This window comes from Carcharodon carcharias, chromosome 22 (genome assembly GCF_017639515.1).
Source record: "Carcharodon carcharias isolate sCarCar2 chromosome 22, sCarCar2.pri, whole genome shotgun sequence".
Classification (NCBI taxonomy): domain Eukaryota; kingdom Metazoa; phylum Chordata; class Chondrichthyes; order Lamniformes; family Lamnidae; genus Carcharodon; species Carcharodon carcharias.
In genome coordinates, this window is record NC_054488.1 from 46,748,396 (window position 1) to 46,771,435 (window position 23,040).

Genomic DNA, 23,040 nt, shown 5'->3' on the forward strand with positions numbered 1-23,040 from the left:
GATCAAGTACAAGAATATGATCACTGAACTAAGGTTGACTATTCAAAACTAATAAACATGCAAATTTTTCTTAATGGACCTTCTGATTTAATGTCACTTAGTGATTTAATTTTCAGTAAATTCCCCACAGAAAGAGACATCTGTTTAGAGCCATTCTTAAATTTGTGGCCATAATAAGTTAAGCAATGACTACCTGTCTATGGCAATGTCATTACCTGCAAAGCTTTAAAAGCAACTCCCTATAGCTCTTGGCTTCCACTTAAAGCTACTGTTGGTGCAGTTTCACAGAGCAAATAATTAAATTAACACACACACTCAAATTTGTATAAAGCAAGAATACGCAAATTCAAAATGAGGTAAAATGATAGCTTTAAATTGAAGAGATGAACACTGCAAATGTGAGAGAGAAAATACTAGCAATGGAGAAAACTTTGATCAACATCTTAAAAAGGCTGTGTTTTCAAAGAGACCTTTTATCAGGACTATTTTTAGCAAAGGGTTCCACGTTAAACATCAATCTAACTTTCTCTTCTAAATGCTCTATCGTGCATTTTCAACACCATCAATTGTTAAAATGCTATTTAACAGCAGAGTTCATTCGTAAAATATAAATTTAGGACCATTGTTTGGTCTTCTGTTTTTATTTTTATCTCACATATCATGTATTTACAGCATCAAAGGTGACCACCACCAAAAGGTGCTCCAATGTGCTGTTCAATGGTGCACTTTAACATTGTGGTTTTTTTCACCCACATCTCCATCTAGTGGAATCCCAATCACAAATTTACTGGGGTAGCATGCAATATGAAAACCAGACACTTTGACACAGACGCAAGAAAGAACCTAACAGCGTCATCCAGGAACACTCACATGATAAATGTTACAACTATGGACTTTGGTACCCTCCTCCTCTCATTTGGATAAAGAGCTTGCATATTCAGCAAAAATAAAACACGACATAAAACAACGTTTGAAAATTTTGAAAGACCATTTTGTCCCTAACATTAGCAAAACAAAAGTATTCATACCTGGTAATGGAAACATAGATCTGTTGCTGTGGGAAGTCATATTTTTCCAGTAACCCAATTAGGTTATAAATATACGGCATCACAAGATTAATAACTGACACAAGCATGGGAAGCATTAGCAAGCTGCACTCCACTTGCTTCTCGGGCGTTTCCTCTTGAATGTTTTCTGAATAATCCTAAAACAGAAAACATTTTAATCAGCTGAGGACAGACTTTTAGAGAATCAAAAAAGCACAAAAAAAATGCAATGGTTACCTCCATCATATAAATACATATTGCCTCTTTGAAATTTGAAAAATTGATTTGCAAAGCTTGCAAAGTTGCTAATTTCACAGACAGGGTGAGACATTCCATAATGTCAAAATTTTGTTCACTTGTATAAATTAAAATTGCAATCTACGTTTCCTTGTAGGACAGATGATGTTTATTTTAATTTGGAAGGGAGAAGGTAGAAATTCTCATCCAGCTTTGAAGCTTCACATTATAGAATGAACAATTTAATGTAAGAAAGAGTGAAGAGAGTTCAGCACTGATCTCATCAAGTAGGGTAAACAGTTAAATGGTATTGAAATATTCCCTCAGTCAACAAACCAGAAAGTAAAACTCCATGAATTTTTCACTTTTAAATCAAGATTTAACAGAGCAAATGAATAATTGGGTCATACACAGGGGGTTATGGTTGCAGCTGTCAGTCCTGTCATTTGATATCAAAGCGATGAAACTCATAAATCACAATGGCCAGAATTTTTCTGTCAGTGAGTTGGGGGCGAGGCCCGCTCGCCAACGCGAAAATGGCCCCCCATTTAAATTTTCAGGAAGGTGGGTGGACAGTGAAATCAGCTGTCCGCCCGCCAACTTGTCAATGGCCAATTGAGGTCATTGACAGGATAATTAAGACAATTAAAGACCTGCTTGTCCAACCTTAAGTTTGGCGGGCAGGCCAGGAGCCCCGGCGGGCTTCTGAAAAAACATGAAACCCCATCCACTGGCAGGATGAGATAACATGTCTGTTTTTAAAAACTTTAAAGTTTCTGTGTTTCTTATTAACATGCCCCATCTCGTGTGACATTGTCACAAGGGGGACACGTTAATAATTTTAATATTTTTCTATTTTTAAAGCTTTTTAGACGGTCAGTAATCTCCCCGAGACAGCACTCAGCGCACGTGTGCGAAAGAGCGCACTCTGACAGTTGGGGAATCCCTCCCCTCCACCCACTCAGGAAGCGCATGGCACTTCCTGTCGGGCAGCCCGCTGGGCGGGGCCTTAATTGTCCCGCCCACTCAAAATGGCGGTGGGCCCCATTTCGGCAGCAGGGGTCAGCTGCCCACTCGCCGCCGAGCCGGTGGGGCCCAACCACCCGCCAGCCAAGGGCAAAATTCTGCCCAATGAGTTTAACTTGAAATTTTCACATTTAAATCGAATTGGGAGGTTCTTCCTTTTTCGAAATGAATACTGTTTAGCACCAACTGTGAATCTTGGGTTACAAAACAACCTCAGACCACAAGATCTTGGAAATCTTTTGACGTCAACATTTGTGGTTCCTGCCTGACACACACACAACCCCTTTTTCGTGCTATAATTATCTAATTCATTTTCCAATGAATGTTCATGAATTTACGATAAGACTGCAATAAAATTCAAGCAACAATTTTTGACTCATTATTTGAGTATTAAAGGATACTTTGAACAATAGATTTATTGGATTCACCACTTTACAGGTGTCAATTTAAAAACCTTTAACATACACCAACAGATACAATGTAAATTATACTGTTGTTTCTTTCATGTCAACATGGGATGAGAGTGCAACAAAATAAACTGCGGCACCCAGATAAGATTACCTCAGTTTCTCCCAAAGAGTACAGCTCAGATCAGACTCACTAAGTAACATGCTTTGATGTGCTGTGATGTCTCTCACACACAGCCATCTCCAAGTAACACACTCCTCAGAGTTGGAGAAAGAATAGGAGAGAGGAGGAGAGATTCTTCAAAATTTTGCAGTGTTTTGCTGACTGCTCAGTTTATGGTGCTGTCTCTTGCAGGAATACCGGCCAAATTCTGTCCCTCCCTTCACTGTGTTTTTCATTTCTTTTTTTCCCAAACCAAACCCAACAAAACAGCTGTTCTTTTTGTTTTCAAGTCTTACGTAGGGTTAGACCACAAGCACAAAATGGCCCTTTCTCTTTACAGATCCAATACATTACCTTTTAATATTTCAGATTTCCAACATTTCTGGAAAAAAAATCTTGGCTTCTATGTTCCCATATTTCATCTGCACATTCTCCACTATTGAGGTTGGCATACTTTGTCATCATAATTCCTACCTGGGAACAGAGCTGAGGCAGTTCGGGGGCTAGGAGCATTTCAGCTTCCGAAGAAGCCGAGTGGGGGAAAAAAAACAACTGTGACATCACAGTAAACCAGCGAGTTGATTGGCTGGTAAGTGCTTGGTGTAAGGGACAATGTGTCAAAAGCCAGCTAACAAGTAGTAAAACGTTAAAATATAAGATAACAAAATAAAGTAGTTAACATAAAATAATTAAAGTAAATGATAGGAAACAAAATAGTGATAAATGGTTGTTTATCAGGTTGGAGGAAGGCTTGTAGTGGAGTTCCCCAGGGGTCAGTGTTGGGACCCTTGGTCTTCCTGATAGATATTAATGACCCAGGCTGTGGTGTGTGGGGCATGATTTCAAAATTTGCAGATGATACGAAGATTGGAAAGGTTGTCAACTGTGATGGGGAAAGTCTTGAATTTTAAAATATGTCCTTTTGAAATTCAAAACTTTCCTCATCAAAATAATTGACAAAAGGAGTAAATGTGATGAGGAAAAATGTTTTCACCCAGAGGGTGGTAGGACTCTGGAACAAACTTCCTGAAAGGGTGATGGAGGGAGGTTCGATCAAGGTATTCCAAAGGAAATTGAATTGCTGCCTGAAAAGAATGTGCAAGGTTACGGGAATAAGGCAGGGAAGTGGGATTAGGTGGAATGCTCTTTCAGAGATCCGGTGCAGACCAAATGGCCTCCTTCTGCACTGTAAAGATACCATGATACCGTGAAGATGCATCTACAGAATAAGGGAGTAACTTGGGTTGATTACAGGGCAGGAATTTTATCAAGGCTTTTAAAAGATTTATGATGTGACACTGAAATAAACTGTAGTAGTTTAGAATAACTTTCTACATTCAAGGTATGATTTTTAACCTCATTTCATGATGCACCATGAAATACACACACTGACTTTAATCATCAAATACTGAATAATTTTCCCAATAGCGAGTGCCACAGACAATGGAAATTGCCTTTGCACTTTATCATGCTGGAATGGCCACAATCTGATCATTGCTGGCTATACAGGGAGTATGGTGAGACATTTCAACAAGGAAGTGATGCAGCTCAGTACATTGCTTGCACAAAGATTCAGATAACAGAACCAGTGCATAGTCAAATCTACAATGACAGGAGCAGAGATTTAACAATCATGTTGCAAACTCATGAGATTAGATATTTTACCTGCAAACACAGTAGACTTTGTGAAACTGATGCAATTCATTTAGTTGCAAGATTATTGCATTTGGCTTAACTGACTATGACAGTGAGTCAGTGTCAGCTCATTTTGCCTAGGTAGGCAATGAGGCAGGAAGTCTTGGGGCGCAGTGATAGTACTCCTACCTATGGGCCAGAAACTCCGGTTCAAATCCCACCTTCGGACTTGATGGCTGTGGAAGGTGCATTCAGAATGTGGCTGTACAGTTTGATGACCAGCCTGTAAACCCTTCCAATATGCCTGATGGCAGGTGATAAAAGTAAGAGTGTTTCATGGTCAGCCATACTGCAAATGGAAGTGGCCAAACCACTGCAGTACTTTGCCAAGCATAATCATGGCCAATCCAAAGGAAGTCCATGTTTGCCAACACCCTCTCAGGGCACGGTACCTGAAGGAGGAGGAGGCAATGAGGCATTTCAATCAACACCTTTGGTTTTGAGAGGTGGAGAAATACATTTTGCTTGGGTTCTTGCTTCTGGCCATCGTTTAATCAGCCCTGGCAGACACTGGGAGAACAGAACTGGACTTGGCATTGGTGCTCCCATACGTCAGTAACCCAGTGACACTCCTCGCATAGGCTTAAATCTGCAAAAAGTTGGCCAATTGGATGAGGTGCCAGAAAATGCCTACCGAACAAGATTAGGGAGAATATTGATAGAAAAGTTGAAGAATTGTTTCTCAAAAGTAACCATATTTATTAAATAGTCTTGCAAAAAAATCATATCATTTGCCATTATTTAAAAAAATCTGCTTCCCTCCATTTTGGAACTCAACACAATAATATTTCTTGTATTTATTTTCACTGTCACTTATAAACATTTCTTTTTAGTAAGTACTGGTTTCTAGTGAACTTTCTCCAAAAGAACAAACTGTATAATTTCTCAATGACAATGTCTAATATTGGTCCAAGCTCAAGTAATTAGATAAAGTTAGATCTGTTTTTTCTTCCTTCTCTATTCAGTACTGAGGGAGGAGGGAAGTTCCCTCTACAAACATCCACTATGAGGGTTGATACAGTTTAGAAAAAGAAACTTGCTACAAATGTTCTTAATTGACTGGAGTATAGAACAGTCTTGGGGTTAGCATCAGTGATCGATCAACTCTTAAGGGTATGATCTTCACTTCTAAGGGTATAAGCAAGCAATGCGAAATTTATCAAATTTTTCCACGAAGCAGATAAATTAGTTCACCCCGACTGAATGTTTCTTGATCATGATTGCACATTTATGAGTGGTCAATGATTAACAGAATCACATCACATAAAACCCACCTTCAGCATGTATCGTGAGTAGTAGTAAACTCCAAAGGCACATCCAACAACACTCCCCAAGGACAACAGCCAGCCCAGAACATGAACTGACAGATTAACCAACCACTGATAAATGCTCGAGCGAGTAGCACGAAAATCATGCTCAGTAAGATATTCCTAATTGGGGGGGAAAAAAAACAGTAATGTTTTAGCAGAAGTAAATATACTTAGGATATTCTTTAACTAAACCGCTCAACAGTGCAGCCCTTCCGCTGGCCATTAATTGGCCAATTCAGAAAAACAATCACTGCTGGGTGACTGTTTCCCCACAAACAGCGGTATGTGACCCCCATTTGACCGCAATGACCCAAAACTCTGCCCCATATTTCTGCTAAATTCTGGTTTGTAACAAAACATTCTTTCAGTCCTGAACATGAAATTGATTGCCTTGTTGTTTCCAACTTCAACAATAGAAATTGTGAAAAGGCAACAACAGAAGGTAGCATTTCGGTGGGATAGTGGTTCCTCTGATGAGGAACCAAAATAATCAAAAACAACAACTATTTTAAAACAAATTAAATCACTGTCTCTAGTGACTGCCACGAAAGAATACTAGCTATTTTAACTCCAATGCCCATTATGGATTAAAAGTGAATGGAAAATTAATGGAATCAAAGGGGGAATTTAGAAAAGTAGCCAAGAAGTAACAAGATGATGTTAAAAGTTCCATATCATTATTGTGTCATGGCCTTTGGTACCACATGACTAATCCTCCCCAAATCCAGTGTCATCTTGCATCTGTATCGGAGACTGTTAACACCCTATTCTACTTCACATAAAAGTGCAATAGCCAGAGTAACAGGTTGATGGAAGGTGGCTTTCTGGTTGTGAATCAAACATGCCAAACTGGCAGACCAACAGATGTGTGAATGTCTGGTTCAATCGCACAACACAATAGTTAGCACTAAGACACAACTCACCTTTAACTGGGTGCTGATGTTCTCGTAATTTGACTCAACTGACTGTTTCTGTGTCATCTTAAAATCCCACGAGCAGAACACTTTGGCTACCAGATTCCCGTAGTTGCTGCCCACTCTATAACTCTCTCCAAAAGCTCTGGACAAGCTGAAAGGTTAAAATTCTTAAGTTATTTATGGCTGCCACAAGCTGCAAAATCATTTCTGCACATATTATGAAAAATAGGCTTCAATTATTTTTCGCTCAGTGAATCTTGAATGGATCTATTCAAATTCAAAAATCTATTCAAAATTCACAGTCATTTGTTGGAATCCATAATCACATCGTGAGACATACACATCAACCCTTTAAGACCCTCAATTTGCCTTAAAAAGTCAAATCTAAACCGTACGTTTTTTTACCACCTAACTGGATTTGCTATTTTGTGGTTCGGTATCAGGGGACATTTAAACTTTTCATCTTCCTTCTTACATAACTTAGATACTGTCACACAGTTTTGACACTGATACAGGAAAAAAATATTTTGGTCTTTATTGACATGATTTTCAGCAAAGGAAACAATCTGGACCCTCCCTCAGCTACACAATGTTACCAAAGATAGCTGTTGAGCAAAAACAATAGTTTTGCACACTTTCACCCAATATCATTTATATACAATGATGAGGCATGACTACATTTTTGATTAGATCTGCCATTTAGTGGTTAGAGTTTCAAACAACAGAAGAAAATACACATCAAGCTGTCAGTATCTCACCTATTCTTTAAAAACTACAGCAGGATTAGTGTCAGATTGTCACCACACCTCTAAATCTATGCACAGTCTCTATTCTACAGAGAAGCTTAAAAAGAACCTGATCACTAATAATTGTAATCAATTGGCATTTGACATTGCTATTTCTTCTGGAAAAAAACCAAATGGTGTGAACAATCTTGGTTCACAAATGCAGAACACAAATTGCTGTCCCAAATGTTGTAAACACAGAAAAGAATGAACCTAGAGACTTATAGTGCATTTATACACAGAATCTTTTGCTCACGTCCACTCAAAAATCAATGGTAAATTGTGAACATAACCAGTAATTTACTTATATCACTGGAGACTGTACACACCATCAAAACTTCAACCTCCATCTCAGACAGCAACCTGAATGGAGAGTATGGTGCTTTTAGAGGTACAGAGTGGTAATTTGTTTGGTGGCTAAGATCCAACAAGATTCTATCACTGTTGTCCTTTATGGACATTCCTCAACTACACAGTGAAAGATTACAAACTGAGCAAAATAGTTTATGTTTGTGATTTTGAAGTAACTACACTTGCAAAACTGTTTTAGGATGGATCTGCCGGTGTAGAAGTGGCCCTGCAATATTACTAAGAGGCTGTTTTTGATGCTGGGAAGAGCAACAGGCACTAGAGACAGACAACTTCAGAAAACAGTTATTGAACATAAAACACTAAAGGTAGTCAATGGTGATAAAGGACAAATAAGCAACTCAGGAGTCAGAAATCATGAGAGTCCCATGATCCTGCTGGCAGCAGAGACTGCATGTGCCGGAAACCATTTTGAACAAGGTCTCAAGCAAAAGTCATTATTTTCCTGCACGTTTTATTTACATTATATAATCAACGATAAGGGGTGCCTTTGATCTACAGTCCCACTGTTCAAAATCAGTTCTGATGGAAAGTTCATTGACCTGAAGTGTTAACTCTGTTTCTCTTTCCATGGATGCTGCCTGACCTGCTGAACATTTCCAGCATTTTCAGCAACTGCAGAACTTTGCTTTCGTCCAACTTCAGGATCCCCAACATATAAACATACATAAATTAGAAAGCAACCCCAAAGTAGCACAACATTCATTCCCCCATGAAATATGAAAAATTAGAGGTCTACTGCCGTGGCTGGTCAGTACAGAGTAACATAAGTGGAAAAAGATATTTTACCAATGGACCAGGATGATGCAGGTGACGAAGAAAGAAGTTCCAAGCGTGTAGATATATGCTATCGGCATATTGTACCATACTTTAAGGGCATCAGTATTGGATCCTTTACTGTCCAAAATATTCCAACTGCTGTTTGTAACAGCACTGATGTTGGATACTCCACTGTCCAAAATATTCCAAGAGCTGTTTCTATAATATCCATAGTATAGAACTGTGTCTGTGAAATAACCCTAAACAAGAAAATAAAACACAAGTTGAACAGCCTATGACAACATTGTAAGGGTGTTAACTCAGTCTGCTATTTTTTTTTGCAGCGAAGAGCACACACTTCCCCTGAACTGTTTGTAGCTTCTCATAACATCAAGCATCCTGTGCTTTGTTCCTTCAAAGCCATTTCTTTTCATCAAACTCCTGTAATGATAAACAGTTGGGAAGGTCAGGCACCAATGTGCTGGGTTCCCAAGTTGGGTAACTATGTTCTTTCATGAACAGCAGCAGAGTCTTGAGAGATATAAAACCAATGAATGTTTTCATATCATCACTTACTTTGAAACAGATACTCTCCACATTTGATTTCCATATGTATTCCTTAAAAAAAAAGTAACAAGATAATTTGTTCTCACACAAGGAGGCAGGGATGAAACAGGTCTGCTTGACCTCTGCTTTTTTTTGTCCCTCGCTTCAGTAACTTTCCCCTCCCTTTGTGATCATTCAACAAAGGTCTGGAATGCAGCCAAGGAGATTTACAGACACCAATCTACACCCTACCCGTGGGAGCATCAAGTTATCGACAGAATCAGATTTTGCTGCAAATTGGCTGCTAAATCTTTCTACTCTTGACCATCCTAGGAGAGAAATTTGCAACTTAAATTCTTCCCCATCACTTGCATTCATTTCTGTTGTACTACATCACCAAGAGGTTTGCTTCAATGTTGGTTTCAGGCGCAAGAGAAGTCCAGAGATCTAAGGTAGCTTTAGCACTCCTTCCTCCTGTCTGCCCATTTACTCGCCCACTAATAAATTACAGTTACATAAACATCTGCAAATGTATTCACTGTCTTTTTATTAAGACAAATAAATTGCGAGAAACTCAACGTAAGCTTACGACTGTTCGAATAATGTAGCAAAAGGACAATTTATCGTGATAGATAACTTCAGGTTTAATAATGAAAACAAAAATCCCAAGAACAAGTTTGACCAAATTTCACTTTAAAGCAGTTTTTATTGAACACCATTTCTCTTTTCTTTTTACACATTTCCTCAGGGGAGAAAACTGGCAGACACCCTACTCCCAGCCCATAAACTTCCGTTCTGGAGTCTAAGTTTGGTGACAGGAGTGGGAAGTGAGAGCGATTTGAGCTGGGGGTTGGGTGGTGGGCGGTACAAGGTGCAGACAGCCAGTTGCAATCATGTCCTGTCCCCACCCACCCCCACCCCCCTCAAAACCAGCTTTTATTTCACCTCTTTTCTATTTTTTCTTAGTTCTGTTGAAGAGTCATACAGACTCAAAACGTTAACTGTGTTCCTCTCCGCAGATGCTGTCAGACCTGCTGAGTTTTTCCAGGCATTTTTGTTTTTGTTTTGCAAACATGTGCTGTTCAACTCGTTAAATGCTTCTGCGAGGAGCTCAGCAATTCTCACAGTGGGGGTGGGCAGGGAGTCACTGTCGCCACTGTTACCTCATGGGTCGAAGGTCCAGGCTCCAGATTTCAAGGACACCCAGAGATTCTGCACCATCCTTTCCACCTTCACCTAACCGCTTGCCCACGAACCATTCCACCCTCCCTTGGTCATCCTGCATGCAATCCTACACTGCCACCAGTCTCAAGCATAGGCTGGCACTTACAGACACTCCCCAAAGAGGACAATGCAGTGGCAACTCACCGTAAATCATGGAAGAAATCTGCCTCGACAGGTGCACGTCAGTTCTGCCCAGTCGTAAAAGTGAAAAGTCCTAACTTCTCACTGGCAGGGAACTTAATTGGGAAGGGGAACTTAATTCTGGCAAGCTGCTCCTTTAATGAGCATGCTTGGCATGCAATAGGACTTCCAGACATTATTTGTCAGGAAGCTCGACTCTCCTTTGAAACCCAGGGAACTTAACTGCAAAAGTTCAACCCACCATCAGAAGACTGATTTTTGGCCCCAAGCCAAATTAAGATACCCCGTTCGCCAAGCCTGCCGCTGCTGGCGGACCAAGAAGATTCCACCCCTCGGCCGGGATTTTCCGTGCCCGCCAGTGTCGGGCGAGTTTGGTGGCATGAGCCAACAATATGGCATGATCAGTTTCACGACTGGTGTGAAACCAGTTCACAATCGTCCGCTCAGCACGCCGACAGTTCTCCACCACCAGATGCCTCATTGTAATACATCAGCATGTCATTATTAGGCCTGCCCGCTGGAATCGTTCCCCTCCCCCACTGCATTGTCCACCCACATTGGCGGAAAACATGCCAACGTGTTCCACAACAGCACATAAACGATATGAACCTGGCTGGCTGCACTTGGCTCGGGACTTCAAGGTTCGTTTGCCTACCTTGCTCCGCGCCAGGCTTCACAGGCAGCACCACATCACTTTTATGGGGGCTCATGGGTCGGTATCTACCTACCAGGTCAGCCGTATGCGGGTGGCTTTTCAATGGCTGCAGGGCTAGGTCTTGCTTGGCGAAGCGGGAGAGTTGGCCTCAGGCAAGGGAAGAGGCTGCGGGACGAGGGCTGTACTGGGGAAGGAGGGTAACCCAGGAGTTGTGTGGGGGCACATGTTGATCTGTGCAAGTGGCCTCAAGTTGGTGAGGGCTGAGGAGGTAGTCTCCAGAGGAGATGAGGCCAGATGGACATGTGAGGGTATGTGTGTGAGAGAATGGATGATGATGTCCCTTGAGCTGGCAGTGAGTGAGGTCAGTAAATGTGAGAGCTTATAGAGAGTGCGCGAGAGCTTATAGAGAGTGCGCGAGAGCTTATAGAGAGTGCGCGAGAGCTTATAGAGAGTGCGCGAGAGCTTATAGAGAGTGCGCGAGAGCTTATAGAGAGTGCGCGAGAGCTTATAGAGAGTGCGTGAGAGCTTATAGAGAGTGCGTGAGAGCTTATAGAGAGTGCGTGAGAGCTTATAGAGAGTGTGTGTGAGTTTATACAGAGAGTGTGTGAGTTTAGAATGTGTGAGATAGTTGTCATACCCTGGCTGTATAGATGAGATCATTCATCCTCTATCTGCATTAGATGGCCAGCCTCTTCTGTGCAACATTGGCACTGAACACCACTGCCTCCATCTCCCAAGCCTGGTTGGTCACACCACTGCCCATCCTGTGGCCAGAGTGGGGGTAGAGGACGTCAGACATCATGGCAGACCTCCACGGCATCCATAAACCTGGGGGCCGCAGTCTTTTTGCCTTTTGTGGACATCTTCCCTGCAGTAGTCGTGGGTTGGAAGCACTGAGTTGTGTGCCCACGCCTGGACTTCAAATATGGCACCCAGCATGATGAAACGGCGAGATGAGGGTGTGGCGGGTGAATGAGACCCTACCCACCATGGAAACAGCGTGTTTCCCGGGAATGCATAACTAATACAGTGGGACAATGCGGCATGAAAACCCACCATTGCAGCCATCGGGTAAACTCACTTGCTACCACACTCAGAAACCGGGGACATAATTGTCCCAGATTTGCACTCCCAATATCACTCAGTGATCCACTGGAAGGAGCTATGCAAGAACCAGCGGGACTGTTACCGTCTGGTAGGTAAATACTTGGTTTGCCTTTGTCCTGCCATCTGATCGTTTAATCCAGCAAATATTATTAACTCTTCCCTATCATAATATGGTAATACACCAAAGCATACCACCATAGCACCTTAAGAAGAAATTAGTATCAAAAAATGCAAGGAGTTTTCCTCGTATTACCCTTTTATATTGGGCTTAGCATTTAATATTCGTGGCCACGTGCTTCTCTTATAGGCCTCGCTCTGGGCTCTTGGATTCTTTGGATCAATACCATTGGCTATCATGAAGGGTTGGAGAGGAGGAAGAAGGGTTGGGGGTTGTCTTTGTTGAAGGATTTATGATGATGAGGTCAGCTGGGTAATGTTGATTAGGGCCCTGTTTATTTCACCATTTCTCTCACTGCTTTCGGCCATTTTTGGTGTGGTTAATTTGAGTCACGTCTTTCACCACCATCTTGAAATTTGGTACTGAAGGAAGAGGGAAGCTCTATTCTCAAAATGGAGAAAGCGGAGCTGGAGTTTTAGTCCAGTGCAAATGAGCGTGCACAAAATGAGCCTGTAGTGAGCACGGCACTTGTTGCTCCTAGTTCATTTTCTGTTAAACAAATCGTTAAATGAGATGAGCAGACCTTGGGCAGCAAACAGACACAAAGTACATTTTGGACTTCATAAATTCTCCATTTCGCAAGGTGCAAAAATACACTAACCTCTCCAGTCTGGAATGTTTGAAACCAAGACGTTTCTGGGTTATAGAATAACATTAGAATGTCTAACCAGAAGTTTGTGAACTGGTCAATAAATGTGTACCTGAGACATAACATATGCCTAAGATTAAGACACATAAGTGCACGTTTTCAAATCCATTGATTTGAAAATATTGCACTAATGTGCAGGGGTCCAGAATAAAATTAAGCATCATCAACATTTAAGCAATAGAATCCATTATAATGTTCCTTTAGGCCTGTAAATCCAAACTACAAGTGTCTTCAAATGTAATGCATTATCTCAAGCTCTTATCGAATCTGAATCCGCTACTCCAGTCTTCCAATGTGACCCCATTTTAACACACACAGCCCATGTGTGTGTTATAATCAGCCCCTCTCTTCGCACACACTAATCCCCACTGGCAACTGGTGATGGAGTTACATTTGCTCATCTTTGCCTGCACCAAGTCAGTGCATGCACATCCAAAGCCCACTCAGCACTCACTGATAAAAGTGTTTCTTAAAGTTAAAGAGCACTTTGGGCTCACCATCCGCCCCTTGTTCTTTGGTGGCACCGATCCAGTGGGTCCAGGGATGTCCTATCAGAGCCTCCAGACCAGATCATCTCCTCTCCACAGTTAACATTCCTGTCAGAGAAGGTGGAACCCACAGCCCCAAAAGCTCCCTCGGTGACCTCTCAGAGCAGAGCAAGCCCTCAAAGCAAAGTGGGTAAGAACCGTGGTTTTAGGTCACTTACAATGCCGGTCAGGAGCTCCAGCCCGCTGAAGTTTACTCTCATGCTGACAGGAGGATGAGTGGCTTGGGGAATAACAATGAAGAGTAGGTTCATGACAAGGTGGAAAACATTGAATAGCAGCAGCATCTTGAGGAAAATGAAGTACGAAAGCACACCCGTTCCAAAGCGACCACCAATTTGTTTCTGGGCAATCTGCCACAGGTGAAGCGAATGCAGAAAGGAAAGAAATCCATACCAACATTGCCTGGCAGCCTAATAATAAAACACAAAGATGACGTTAAACAGTCCATGGGAAGAGAAGTCTTTTTTTTTTTTTAAATCCTTGATTTACAGGATAATTGTTAATATTGGCAGAAACTCATATGTACCATATATTTCATTGTCGATATTTTAAAAAAAAAATACATTTGGGGAAACCTGTAAAACTTTGAGGAAATAATATTTTCTACAGCTGCACTTTCAGATATGTTTTGACGCTATTTTTATTTTAAAAACATACAAATATTACTTTAACCAACTGAGTACAAATTAAAGTTTTTAGAAAAGGGACAAGAGATTGGATAGAAATTATATAGTTCCTATTATTATTAGTAATATATTTAAAATAGTAGTACCAAAAAAGTAGAAATATATAATATTTAAAGGGTTTGACGGTTTTTAAATAAAACCATTTTCAGCTGCTTACAATCATCATATTGTACTTTGTGTGACTCCAACAAGACAGATGATTCTTTTCAAGCAGGTCACTACTGCAATCTCTACAGTTTGATGTCATACGCCTGTAGGAACACAGAAGCATTAGATGAATTAAAGCCCCTTAAAGCAAGTTCAAACTACCAACCTCCACACTTCTTCCAACAACATTTTTGGCCCACATGTATCCCCTCTTCAGGTTACTTAACATCACTGAAAGCACGGTCAAGTAACTTGTTTCCAGCTAGCTACAAACATGCTTTGCTCTCTCTTACTTGAAGCAGGGAAGTTTCAGGTTATACTTCGAAGCAATGCACTCTCTAATTTTATTTTTGGAGCATGCAGGCAACTTGTTTAAGTGTGTGGCCTCTAAATTTCTTTGCTCAACTGCACAAAAACTTAAAGGGACCGAATTGCGTGCAGCCTGCGCAGATGCTTCTGGGTTGCTGCACAGCCACACGGCTTAGGGGGAACGCTGCTAAGAATCCACTCCTGTCACCCTTTGGCATTACAGATGAGATTGAGCATTTGCACGCCCTATAATAGTGTTCTTCAGTAGTAGTACCATTATATGCCCAAAGGTTGAGCTCACCTTCACAATTTCTTTCAATAATTTTTTTGTGTAACTTTACTTTTGTGCACATTAGTCAGCCTAGCTTCGGTAGCCCTGCACTCCGGATGGCAGGAGGTCGGCGCAGCTAAGTGGACTACTCTACCTAATTTTGTCACCAGAGCTTACATCAGTCACTTTCAGGTGCAAAGCAAAGTGTTACCTTTACTCCATTCTTGAAGCATATTCAAAAGTCCGAGCACTCCCAATGCACTGTCTATTTTTCCCACTTCTCATGCCAATAATAATTAAGTACCTACTCAATATCGAGAAATTCCTCTGTGCTTTACATCTAAAGTCCTGTACCCATTATGATCTTGCCTTTGATGAATGTAACTCATGAAAGGATTCCTATTACTGACAATTTGGGGACTTTTTTTGCTGTAGGTCCACAGACGACATGAACTGGATCAAAATTATCTAAATTTCTTTTATATAGAGCATTTGCAGCTTGAACATCAATTTCACCCAGCTGAGCTAGGTTTGAATTCACCTCCCAGTTATGACTGCGAAGAGATGGAAGACAATATTGTATTGATTCTTACTTTCTGTTAAAGCATGAAAAACTCAGTTCTTAAAAGCCTGTCCAAATCCTATATGATGAGCAGAGTAAATCCTTAATGCGATGGATAGTTCTGAGGCAAAAGGACTGCTGAGTATTTTGTGGTTATGTAATTGGCCTACTAACATTATACTGAAAATTAATCCGATCAATGAAAGCCCACTACTAAATCAGTTTCAGAATGTCTGAAGGAATAGGACTCTTAAAAAGACACATTGTAAAAGACCATACAGTGAAAGGGTAGCTCACCATGGCAACAAACATTTGTACCTTTACTATGGTAAAGCATCTGAAGATATTTCACAGGAGCATTTTCAAACAAGGGCAGATGAGCGAAAAGCTAGATTTTCACCGAGGTGAAGAGGGCTCAGATAGCTGAAAGCAATGCTACCAGTGGTGGAGAGATCAAAATTGAGGATACTCAAGAGGCCAGAAATGGAGGAGAATTGATATCTCAGAGGAGATTACAGAGATTTTGCCAAGGGTGGAGAGAGAGAGAGAGAGAGAGAGAGAGAGAGATTGGGGTATGCCATGGAGAGATTTGAAAACAAAGATGAGAATTTCGAACTAGAGACATTGCTTAACAAGAACGAGTCTAGATCAGCCCACGGTCATTTGAACACCTGTACGCAGTACATTGTGGATCCAGAGAAAAGAAAGGATGTGTCAATCAATCCTGCAGTATGTTTGTATGAATTAATTGGCAAGTCACTGCGGTTCTATGTCTTTTAAAAGCTAGGCAGCTTTCAGAGTGGGTAAAGTCACTGCTCCAACCTCGCCTTTGGTTTTATGTCGACATTTCACCTAGTCTTTTCCTCACTGTTTACTATCTCACATCTTCATGCCTGTGTGTGCTTACAGATTGCCTATGAAGAAGCTGACTTGCCTACAAAGGAAAACCACAAGGTATCCATCTAAAATACCTGGAATCTTCCCAACAAGCCCGAGTTGACAGTGATTACATTACTTAAATTACAGGGTTAACCCAAAGTAGACATCTGTTTTCCAAAAAAGTTTTGTTTTTGTGAACTCATAAGCTGTGTTACATTGATAAATCCTAATCTGTGCATAAACCACATGTTTAGATTTTAATGTATTAATAAATTATTGGCCCTTTATAAAGCCATGATTTGTGCCTGAAGCTTCTTTAGGATGAAGAGCCCATTAAGGTGAGAAAAATAAACCTTGGAGATAAAAAGGTAATTCCTCAAATTGAAGTATAAAATCACTTTGTACCTTTTTGCTCTTCCAACATTGAGTTTTTTATTATGTGGCTGAAAAATTAGTGCAGGATGGAAGAGAAAAGGGCTTAAAATTATATTTAAATCACCTGACTGAACACATCTTTTATCAACTGTTTCTTACAATCTTTGCTTCCCCTATATTCTTGTATCCTCTCCCCAAGGTGTATAGGATGTCATAAACACTTTAATCACAGAAAATGAATCATCTTCAAGGGCCGATGACATTCTGAAAGAATGTGTGTTTTAAAAGACACTGTCCATCAAAGGGTTAACGCTGGACTCTGATTGCTATTCCGGGGGAAAAAGCATTCTTTTACAAGAAAGGGTAGTTAAACAGTTGTAAAAAACTGTAAACCTCTTGACCCTGGTGAACTGTGCACAGAGGGACTCACGTGGGTTTTAAGGCTCTGAAAAAGCCATGCCTGGAACAGTGCTTTAAAAAAAGTGTGTTTTGCTTTTAAGAGGAGGACCAACTGCTTGAGAAGGGAGACAGCAGCCTTTTGCAGGCCAGAGCCAGTCCAAAGCCGAAAGTGAATACAAGCTGCTCCTAAGTTGCTACGTGCTTGAATAGTGTTCCTCAAGCCCACCTGAAAAGCAGGTGCCAGAATCACTGATTGTTTCACAGATCAGTGCTGAGACCCCAACCGTACAACCCAGATGTCATTTCAAGGACTCCACCATCTATCCTTTGCCTTTGAACCACTGACTATTGATAAGCTTTGCCTTTCTATTTGACAAGACTGGCTTTATAATAAACCAAAAAGTTTTTGAAAGAAGCCTGGTTAAAGACTCTTTTATTCTGGGTACCAGTAGTGAAGGTAAACAATTGGCCATTTTGGTGAGTAAATTAAACTTCTAAAATATTAGTACAACCTGTGGAGTCGTGGGACTAAATCAACTGCATATTCCTCCCAGCCCGGTCATAACAAGGTATGGACAGTTTTGGGCTTTTGCCTAAGAGGCCATTTCCCTTTGAAGATGAAGTCTAAATCGGTTGGTATTTTGATCAAACGGGTTCTAAACAAGCAAGAACCACATTGCACCCCTTGTGCTTTTCAGTAGAATTATCGTCTAGAACCTTTTCTCCGGCTGATGGTTTCCTTTTGCTCAAGTCTAGATTCTGAGCCCAACTGTTATTGCCCTACCTCTGCCCAGCTAATTTAGGTACAAATAAAAGATCAAACCTAGGGCCTTTCTTTGTCTGTTAAAGCTCAGTAGCAGATACTGCATTTTCTGGGAAGGTCACAGATGTATATAACCACCCATAATACCTAATGTAACATTCATGGAAATTCCCATACCTTTCATAGAGTTTAGCCTTGCTTTGGCTTCGAGGTATGTTTTCAGTAAAGTGCCCAGGGAGAACAAAAAACAGCAAATCCTTTCTGGTAATTTTATTTAACCTACCGAAAGTGATCCTACGCCTCAGTCATGTTGGGAGAATTTAGACTATTTTTTTCCCCTCAGACTATTTGGGGGAGAAAAATGTTACATTTGTGTTTTACTTCAAACACTTTTTGAAAAGGATGAAATGAAAGGTGGTTAAAATGTAAATGATCATGAAGTAGTTTCCTCAAAGGCTTTAAACAATGCACAAATTGTTAGCCTGTCTTGATAATCAATAATGATCTCACGTGCATTGTGTTGGAAGATCCCTAGACATGAGCCCGCAGTAGGGACTGCCTGGCATAGGCCAACCTCTTGGATTTTGAGCATAGGAGCTCAAAACAAGGGCCATGCACAGATGGCCCAATTTTTAGACAAAATTATGAGAGAAAGATTTCACCAAGCTTAGATGATTGGAATGAGGACGGTTGTCAGAAATTATTTTAAGTCATGCAAAATGACTGATAGAAAAATGTAACTTGTTCCTTATTTTGCATTACTGTGCCAAGATTTATTAATTTTAATAAGTAATATAGCTTCACAATACACCTTGATTTAAACTTAAAATATTGAATCGATTTATTACACTAACAACAAAGAAGTAAATAACCCAAGTGATGTAATACAGTTGTATATGTACCAGAGAACTACCGATATCTATCTTCTGGAGATGATAAAATAATAAAAGATCTTAACTCTTAAGCATTAAACTAAATCTTTGTAAAACAACTTTTGAATATATATTTTCGTTTCCTTGCATTTTGTGAGCACCTACATTAATTCAAGTGGTTTCTTCCAAATCTAAACAAAATTTCAAATTGATTTCAGTATCCAACAGATTTGCACTTTGTACAATACTAGATTTTCCTGAATTTTGATTATATGGCCACTCAAAATTTAATAAAGGAACTATTAAAAAAGAATCAATCGCACACCACTGCTTAAGTCTAAACTATTCCTCTCTCCAGCTTGCACCCAATAATTTTTGCAACACTATATCAAAGTAAGGTTGGTGCAGGAATCTGAATTACAACTTTTTAAATTTTTTATGAAAACAACTGAATTTAAAGAAACAGTGACCAAACTAAAATTAGACAAAAGTTTTTTTCACAGCCTTCTTCTGTTGACTGCAACAGCATCGATAAAAGAATAGGGGCAGCAAAAGTAAATCAGTTTAGTACCACACATCAAATTATCCATCTGACCTGAGTTCCCGCTTCATAGAGAGGTTCAGTGGCATAGTCCGCAACATCCTAGTGCATTCATTCCCTGTTAATTGCTGTAACTCAGCCAACAGTTTTTGCTTTTCTGAAATACAAAATCAAACATGACATATACAATCCTATTGCAGCAACGAAACAGCAATCGATATGTACAAATCAAGACACGGAAAATCATTCAACTGCAGAACTGAAAGCGTCTTCTTACTTTTAAAAGATATTTTGCAACTTTTCTCAAACATAACTACTGAGAATTAGAGTATAAATTTTCAATCACGTTAAGAATCTGGTGGAGGAAAAGGCTCACAACAGATCATACTGGGACTGGGCCTCCCTGCATGTGACATTTTGGGACAAAATGTATTTTTCTGGGAACCCTGGCATACAAATGCTAACTTCTATCCCACTGAGAAACCACAACATTAACTGCTGAGATTTGAAGTGGAAAAATCATTTCATCTAATCCAAGTGAACGAGAGCCTTTATTTTAAAGATGTCTCTTAATGCAAATACCAGCTATATCAGATTGGCATCAGCAAGTTATTTTTCAGACCCGCACAAAACTTTGCATATGTACAGGATGGACTGGCAATAACTGAAATTGGGTTAGATGAGGCTTCACTTTTGCAAGATTGCTCCAATTCAGTGCTTAATTTTAGAGTTATGGAGTGCAGCTGATCTGAATTTGGGACCTCTGGGTGAGCTGAATTCAGAGGTTTTTGATTTTCTAATGAACACAGTTAAAAGTGGAAAGCTGAGCCTGTCAGCTTTGAGCAACTGTTATTGATTTTGATATTATTCTGAACTTAAAAAAAAATAGGGGAGATTGGGAACATCTGCAAATCCTCTGAACCACTTTGCTTTTGCAGTCAAATGAATCATGAATTTAAATAATCCCAGGGCATTTGTTCACCAATTGCCAAGGCTGCCAATATCAACATTACATAGCAGGAAATTTCTTTGGCTGGAAAAAAAGACTATAAAAATCCCTGACAAAGGATTTTTCAAAAAAAAAAAACGGGAAAAGCAATGATGAGGTACAATTTAACACTTTAGGGAATTTGGTAAAGTCAGAGCTTTTAGGTTTCAAATCTTGCTATGGCAAGTAGAACCTAAAGGGTTGCTTTATTCAAATTGCAATGGTGCTCCTTCACATTTTTCAAAAATAAAGTGGCCCACTGGACAGCAAGAGCATAAGGCTGATAGCTCAATAATCATATTGTCGGTTTGACCTTTTACAGTGAACAGGCCTGCTCTTAACCCAGAGGGTCATTGTTCAAAGACCAGGGAAAGCAAAAGTAATCACTCTCAGTACCTATGTTTTTTCTGAAAATTTCCATTTTACCATCCACTCCTCTCTTTTAGATATACTTTGAGCTGAGTTGTCTCCCTAGCTAAAGGACAAGACAAGAAACATACTTGTCAGACTGTAAATGCTGTCGTGTATGTGGCTGTTAAGAGAACACCACAACAGCGAATCAGGGCAATCTGGCTTCCTTCTCACTTTCCCTCCCTTTCTTTTGAATCACATCCAGCCACCTCTTAGTGACACTGGCAGTTTCAAAATTTCACACTGGACAGACAAACCCACATCACACTGTTCTACTGCAATAGAAATTAAATTAGGACACCATGGTGCAGAACTTCTGATCTCCGGATGGTCCTGTTGCCAAAGTAATCCCCCCGCTCCAAGATGCACTGCGGGACCCCTGTGAATACATGGGAATTACCCAGGAAGTTTGGACTTCCGATGGCCAGTTCTCCTGTGTTCAGAACCCTCTGAAAATCTCCAACACTGAATCAGAGTCTGACACTTTGGATAGTTCTAACTTACTTACCTGGATAGTTACCCAGGAAATGTTAGACAGAAAAACAGTTCCAACTCCTCCCCCCACCTCCTCTGCCCCACCGCGACAAGACTATACTTCCCGGCCCACTGACTCCACCCCCTTGACTCGCTGGCCAAATCTGACTTGACCTCACCACCCTGCCACTACCACCCTACCCATCCTGCCCTATCTAGCTGGCACCCTACCTACCACCCTACCCACTTAACCTCACACACACTCATTAACTGACACGCATGTCCTAGAGCTTTTCAGTGTGCTAGTGAATGAAGACTTAGCAGAATACGGCAGCTAGCGCCATAAAAAGTGAGCATGACTTGGCTTCCCCCCATGATCCTGCACGACGAGGAAGGGCACTGAGAACAGGTACGCTCCGCATTTCTGAAGTGGCCCGGTTTGGAAGTCCGGGCCAGAAACGCAGAGCTCTGGTGCTGTGTAAAAATTAATAGCAGCGGTGTGTCAATCCGATGATTGCCATTCCTTGGAACTTTCAGCCCAAAGTGCCTCAAATTTGATCCAATCGCCTAACAAAAAGATACAATTTGCCACTGCCAAAATATTAATCATTCTCCGAGGCCGCTTTACCACCATGTAACAAATGAGTAAGATGGTAGGATAAGTAGTGGCAGATATTTAAGTTGATATTTCATAATTCTCAACAAAGATATATGCCATTGAGGAAAAAAGGGAAGGATAAAATCAGCGGCTAATGAGGGATGTTCAGTATAGTATCAAATTAAAAAAGGTATACAATGCTGAAAAGATTAGTGGTAGGCCAGAAAATTGGGAAAATTTTTAGAAACCAGCAAAGGATGGAGAAAAGAAAAGGTCAAAGTTGATGAGAATTAAAGGTAGCATGAAAAAAAAAATGATAAGAGCTTCTACAAGTATATAAAGGGTGAGGCTGGGGAATTAATAATGGGAAAGGAGAAGACAGCAGAGGCTTTGAGGGTATATTTCAATTTGTCCTCATGGTAGAAGATACTAAAGCATCCCAAAAATAGTAGAAAATCGAGGCGGGTGGAAATGAGGCACCATTTGTACAACAAATTAGCACATTGGATCAGTGTTTCTTCTATAATTTCCAGATAACTTCACTCTTGCACTCATACTTGCCTATTTCTTCTTCACAATTCTCATCTAATGCAGCTACATCCCGTATGCTGGGCCTCATAGATCGAGACATATCTGTCAGAGAAGGCCGAGCATTTTTTCGCCGTAATCTTAATGTGCGATTGTAGTACTCAGAAATAACAGCACCTCTGGAACGACCTGTAGTGACATGAAATCCAGTTGCTTAAAATTGTCCTGGTGCTTTCAATTACTTTGAAAAACAGGAACATTAACCTTGTAAATCGAACACCTATATTAATTCCCTCATAGCCTTCTGGTTCGCACTCTCTGGTCTTGGTCTGAGGGACAAGAAAGATTGTAGACTTTTTTTTAAACAAAACAGCACGAACAACCACAACCTTCCCCCAACAAAGTGTTGTGATACCAGCTGTTAATAAAATGAAGTGGGGCTAGAGATGAATTCTATAGCAGATATCTTTTTGTG

At 40.5% G+C, this 23,040-nt stretch overlaps 1 protein-coding gene across 1 annotated transcript in view; it reads right to left on the reverse strand.

The window, feature by feature from the left end:
- The window catches only part of LOC121293719 (transmembrane channel-like protein 6), an 85,626-nt gene that overhangs the window by 14,781 nt on the left and 47,805 nt on the right, over nucleotides 1–23,040 (reverse strand). Inside the window, exons 5-12 of the mRNA XM_041216931.1 lie at nucleotides 22,599–22,754; nucleotides 19,621–19,723; nucleotides 14,606–14,699; nucleotides 13,921–14,172; nucleotides 8,745–8,974; nucleotides 6,808–6,952; nucleotides 5,849–6,004; nucleotides 1,029–1,204 (exon numbers count right to left, since the gene is read on the reverse strand). Of these exons, the coding sequence (XP_041072865.1) occupies nucleotides 1,029–1,204; nucleotides 5,849–6,004; nucleotides 6,808–6,952; nucleotides 8,745–8,974; nucleotides 13,921–14,172; nucleotides 14,606–14,699; nucleotides 19,621–19,723; nucleotides 22,599–22,754 (1,312 nt within the window). The remainder of the gene's footprint in view (nucleotides 1–1,028; nucleotides 1,205–5,848; nucleotides 6,005–6,807; nucleotides 6,953–8,744; nucleotides 8,975–13,920; nucleotides 14,173–14,605; nucleotides 14,700–19,620; nucleotides 19,724–22,598; nucleotides 22,755–23,040) is intronic.